This window comes from Liolophura sinensis, chromosome 12 (assembly GCF_032854445.1).
Source record: "Liolophura sinensis isolate JHLJ2023 chromosome 12, CUHK_Ljap_v2, whole genome shotgun sequence".
NCBI classification, from domain to species: domain Eukaryota; kingdom Metazoa; phylum Mollusca; class Polyplacophora; order Chitonida; family Chitonidae; genus Liolophura; species Liolophura sinensis.
The window spans coordinates 14671108-14676973 of NC_088306.1; the positions used below are offsets into that span (position 1 = coordinate 14671108).

Consider the following 5866-nt stretch of genomic DNA (forward strand, 5'->3'; position numbering starts at 1 on the left):
ATTTAGATCATGTACTGGTATTTATAGCATGCATTGCCCTCAGAATTTAAAAAGAAAACCTGTTTATGTACATTGTGTTCATTTGTTCGGCTGTATAAGAAGAGTGTTCAGACCACCTGTCTAAGTAATCTAGACAACGGACAAGAAAGTTTAAGCTCATTCATCATTTAGAAGCTGTATGGAAATGTGCGTAAATTGCTAATCTGAATCAGTATTTTTTTGTTGTTGCTAAAAGGAATGCATGGCGTGGGAAATAGCCAACTATAACAGTACTCTAGACAGACTTTGAACTCACCTGTAATCGAGTCGACCTTAGCTGGAGTTGCCAGGTAGCTGGAAGAGCATTGCTGAAGAGTTGCTAGTCCTATCTAGATAAAGCTCGTGCGCCGAACACAAAAATACCACTAACGCCAGACCGTTGCCAGAATTCGGGCAGGTAAAGCCAAGTCGTCGTGACATAAGCATATCAGCTTTATAAACCTCGGGTCGAGCTAAAATTACCGTGACAGTCATCTTCAGGTGAAAATGACTCAAAAAGGAATGGTTGACGGGTGTGTGTTCTAAGAGACGATCTGATGAGACATATACACACAGTCTGTAACACTGAACACTGTTTTGGAGAAAAGGTAAGAATCTCTTGTAGATATATTTGCATTGTGATAGTTTTTTTCAAGTAGAAAAAGCGATATGACTCGAATTAATAGTTATTACAACGGTGTGTTGTTCTTCATAAAACATAGAATCCGGAAGTAATTAGGAATCGAAGTTGGATTTGTATTAGTTTTGTATTTTGGCATGCATGCTATGGTATATCTCTGTCGTATAAACTTTTAAATTTTGTGATAGATATCTGACACTAGTATAAATCGATGACGATCAAAGGATGGGTAGTTTCTTATATGTTCTCTAGGCTAAGGGTTTCCTGATATAATGTATTTGCAAATTTGCATTCGTCACATTAAGCTCAGGTCCGACATCCGTATACCACTTGTCGACCATGAAGGAGTGTTCATGATCCATAATCCATAATCGCATGACACACTCAAAACAAAAGGCCATGGTACATAACACGTATAAAACTATCGGTAAATGAGATTGAAGTCCAGCTCATGCTGACTTCCTCTCCGGTCGTACGCGGGAAGGTCTTGCAGCAGTCTGCGGATGGTTCTACCCGGTTTCCTCCCACCATAATGCTAATGGCCGTTGTATATGTGAAATAGTCTTGAGTACGGTGTAAAACACCAATAAAATAAATGAATAAATAAGATTAACCTGAATATATATGATAAGAAAAGAACACGAACTAAAACGTGCAGATCTCTGTATTTCTCAAAATATATGCATATGTATCATTTATCATATACAACAACCCTCATTATGTTCTTTTAGGGCACCTCAATGGTGCTTTTTTTAATATCTAAAGTTATACAGTGCACTGAACAGCTGAAGACATGTAAATGACAAAAGCAATAAACTTTAAATAGTTATCTTGACATTACTATTGTTAAAAATTTCCACACATTCGATAAGGGTGATCTAAGTTTGTGCCTTTACCTTGCTTGTTAAGTGGGAAAAAGTTCTTCATGTTCTTATCCTTGGCATTCTCTCACAAGGTAATTAGAACAGATGTAATTAGTACATAGTCTTGATATCATCTGTATTTTCCATCCGTCATTTTAGGGGGTTGGTTTTTGCGCAGAGTAAAATAGGAACAAAGATAATTGTTACAAATTTCCACACGTTATGCATACCTTAAAATTTTCTTAATGACTAGGCCGAAGATGTCCCTTGAAACCTATAGGTGGAGAATTTGTTGTTCAAAAAGTGATAAAACTGAAATCTTAATTAGTTTATTTATTAATCCATTATTTATTAATTGATTCGACTATGTATTTGTTTATTTCATTGGTGTTTTACGCCGTGCTCAAGAATATTTCACTTATACGATGGTGGCCAGCATTATGGTGGTAGGAAACCGGGTAAGGCCCGGGGAAACTTACGACCATCCGATGGTTGCTGGCAGACCTTCCCACTTACGGCCTTAGAGAAAGCCAGCATTAGCTGAACGTGAACTCACAGCGACCTCTCGGCCACAACTTGACTAGCTGGTTGTTAGCTTGGTTGGCTGCCTGGTTGATTGACTGACTGGTTTATTACCTGCCTGCATGACTGACTGCTATTGTTAAAGCATGTACGTGTACTTGTACGGGAACAGTTAGAATAAACCCTTTCTCAGGTAAGTTGATCAGAAGCCCTTTTTGACAGGCAAGGTGTGACGATTTGCCAGCTATCACGCTGTCGTCGTTGCTCTGGTTTTATTCTATGCTGTAGGTCTTTGAAGGATTAAAGGAATGACTGGTTGATTTATCGGCAATATCTTCGGTACGTGCTGTTAGGCATACCCTGTTCCTATCGGAATTTACCTAGAACTCAGTCACGATTGCCGCTAAGCGAAGGAATGTGTCTGGGTACCCTTTCCTGACTAATCCGGGCCTAGGCTTAGGAGCGTACTGTCATACCTTTACGATGACTTTGTCTAGGCAAACTGGTAAGGTATGACTCGTACATTGTATAAGAGAACAATCATCACTTCAGCTTGGACCCGATTCACCATTGCGAGAGAATTGCACCGAAGCCTTTCTGGATTGAGTGATTGGGGCTCATTTGATTGATTAATTCAATACTTACAATATATTTGAAGACGAAAAGCAGAGAGATTAAAACCAGAGCAGCGACGACAGAGTAATAATTGGCAAATGATTACAAGTAACCGGAGAAATCCGGCCTCTTGCCAGTTTACTTCGCTGGGGTTTTATTCTAACTGTCCATCTAATTCCTTAAATTAGCAAATTACACGTCTCAACATGATGACCCAATCGGGATTAGGTAACAAAATCCGGTGATGTTAATTAGATGTCACTGGCCTAGAATGACTTTAAACGAGGCTTATCATCTTCATCGAACTTATAGTCATTTAGGTAATACGCCATTATTTCAATGGAAAACTTATCGATTTGACTGACTGAGTGATGTCTTATTCTATCAATATGCCCAATGTGTTCTTTATTTTTTATTCGTTTCTGTCCTTCACTTTTTGTGCCATATGTAAACACAGCTCTCTCCTCATGCGCCGTCTTGTTTTTTTTTTCTCCGTACCTGTCAGAATAAAACAAGAGCTTCGTCATAGTAGCCGTAAAAGTAGGGTACGTAGTCTAAGTCTGAGGTACTTGAAGTGACAGGTTTGTAGATCAATGCATATAAACATGTCAAGATAAAGTTCGCCACACATTCACTTCTGACCATAAGTTGTTTTCTTTCTTTTTTACTCAGGTAATATAGTCAAACAGCCTTGGGCCAACATATTTCGGATGACTGTTGTACTAGACGTGGATGTCCTGGGCCTTCGTCCGGTGTTTAATTCTGACAAAGTGTCCACGTAAACACCAGGGTGCTGTGTTCTACAGATTTAATTGTACTCTTAGGATTTAAGCTGCTCAATGAATGCCAAGATACTTTAATCGTGACATAGTGTGCACGAAACATGTTCAAAGAGCACTTAGGAGTGTAGCGTCATCGTGAACAACTGGACTGATCCCCGAAAAGGACTTCTTGACATATTAAGGCAATAGTGGTCATTGAATGATGACGTGGGGAAGAAGTCGCATAGCCCATTAACTACAGGGCACTTCCGTCGAGAGATTCACCAGAAGTCTAGCGCTTATTGTAAATATGAGGGTGAGTTAACGGAAGTCTCTGTCAAGAGCTTTAGAGATGCTCGCGCGCCTTTACTTAAATGAGGATCAGTTGCCATTATGTAGACATGGGAGTTACGAGTAATAACTGATACCGAATGAGTCACATTATATAAGCCTCGGTATACGAAGAACTATGGGTCTGGCCGAGTTGAAAGTATGATTGACCTTGTTTAAAAGGATATTCTTTCAGTTTAAATCAAATTAGTTTTCAGTATTTGAAAATGGATGCAGCCTAGTCCATGCTGGTATTCCAGGGCTGAGATGACTTCTCATTCATAATTCATAATTACATGAAAGTGTGCAGTGATCCAGCGTCAGTCAACTTTTGAATGAAATGTAAAAAAATTTGAAACCTGTGAGGCTAAACATCTGCAGACATTTGCTCAAAGGACGTGGCATCATTAACAAAAGAAAAAGGAAGTACCAATCAAACTGGTCATGATTTTACCAGTGGAATCCGTTCCTTCGAATCATTCCGTGGTAATGATTTTGGCCACAACTCCGTTTCTGGCGGACAGTATAACGACAAACGATCCAGTTAATCCGAACAACTTCCATGAACAACTCAAGGTGATCATTCTAGTGCCGGTTACGATTTTGATCATCCTGTCCAACCTTGTGGTGTTGTTCTACATCATGTGCCATAAACAACTGCATAAACCTACCTACCTATTCGTGGCGTCGTTGGGAATTGCCGACCTTTTCGTTGGGTGTGTCTGTATTGGCTCCATCGTTCACCCGAATGACCCCGTTTTGGAACTTTGTCTCGTGCGGATGGGTTTCGTCATCAGCGCGTGTGTGGCGTCACTGTACTGTATGACGTGGATAGCCATCGATCGCTACATAGCTATCATATACCCACTGCGCTATCCGCAGAAAATGACTGTGAAGCGAGCGTGCTTCATAATCGTTTGCATCTGGACTGGATGCTTTCTCATCGGATTCGCGCCTTTGACCGGATGGAATGTTGGTGTGTATCATCAATACTGTTCCTTCTCTTACATCATGTCACCGACTTATCTTGTGTTTTTATTCGTCAGTGGCTTTGTCCTTCCTATGCTAGTCATCATTATCGTCTACTGGCGTTTGTTTGAGAAAGCACGAGTTCATTTCAAAAGGATTTTAGCTATCGAAACGGTGATAGCCCAAAACGAACATGCGGATCAGCGTTCATACCACACAGGCCACTCGCACCGGAACTGGAAATCAGTCCGAATCCTAATGGTACTGATTGGCTGCTTTACGATCACGTGGTGTCCGTTCATGGTGACAGCGTTTACACAAGCAATCTGTGGAGACGATACATGTCATCTAAAAGACATCATAGGGTCGTATTTATTGTTGTTAGGTTTCTCAAACTCTTTCTTGAATCCAATTATCTATGCTGTAAGTAATCAGGAATTTCAAACAGACGTTTTGTAAGAGCTTTAGCAATTGTTGTAAACAGCGAATCAGGCCATTTCTTCAGTCCTAATTGTCTATTTTATTATCTATTTATTACAGTAAATATATGAAAATTACAAAGCCATTAATGTGTTTTTCTAATATATGTGAACTGTACATCTTGTGCATAAAGTCCTTGGCGTAAATTTTAAAACACTATTTTGCGCTTATGTGCCTAGCAGGAAGCAGCAATTATATATTATTTGTTTTTGAGTTTTTTCCATTTCATTTGCGGACTAAACCACTTTCGGGAAGTGTAAAAACTAACAGCCCCTCATGAAAGCAACTTTGATATATGCCATGGAGAGTGACTTCTAAACCAAGAGCTGGGCCCACTTGTTCGAAAGTGTATTAGATAATATTGGTATTAAGTCATATTTTATACTTAAAGTTTTAGCAAAACTTTGCAGTCAATTCAGTTCTCCAAAGTCAAAGTTTAACAGCAGAAGTTTTAGTTCTTTTTTAATATAGTGTTACACGTTTTTTTAGGATACCTACAAAATTAAAGGCTTGGTTTAAAGTTAAATCTGGGTATTAAGTATTAAACCAGTTTTGAACAACTGGGCCCAGAGCGCAGCTGAACGAGGCCCTCTTGACGTTAACAGCAAATGACTACCATGTCAACTAGCACGGTAGGCATTACGTCGCCATGGTAGTTACGTGCTCTT

At 39.6% G+C, this 5866-nt stretch overlaps 1 protein-coding gene across 1 annotated transcript; it reads left to right on the plus strand.

Annotated features, from left to right (window-relative positions):
- The first annotated feature begins 392 nt into the window (after positions 1 to 392).
- On the plus strand, positions 393 to 5641 carry LOC135479491 (glucose-dependent insulinotropic receptor-like). The gene is made up of 2 exons (XM_064759352.1): positions 393 to 626; positions 3331 to 5641. The coding sequence occupies exon 2, from the start codon at positions 4194 to 4196 to the stop codon at positions 5175 to 5177; it is 984 nt and encodes a 327-aa protein (XP_064615422.1). The 5' UTR covers positions 393 to 626; positions 3331 to 4193; the 3' UTR covers positions 5178 to 5641.
- Positions 5642 to 5866: the final 225 nt, after the last annotated feature.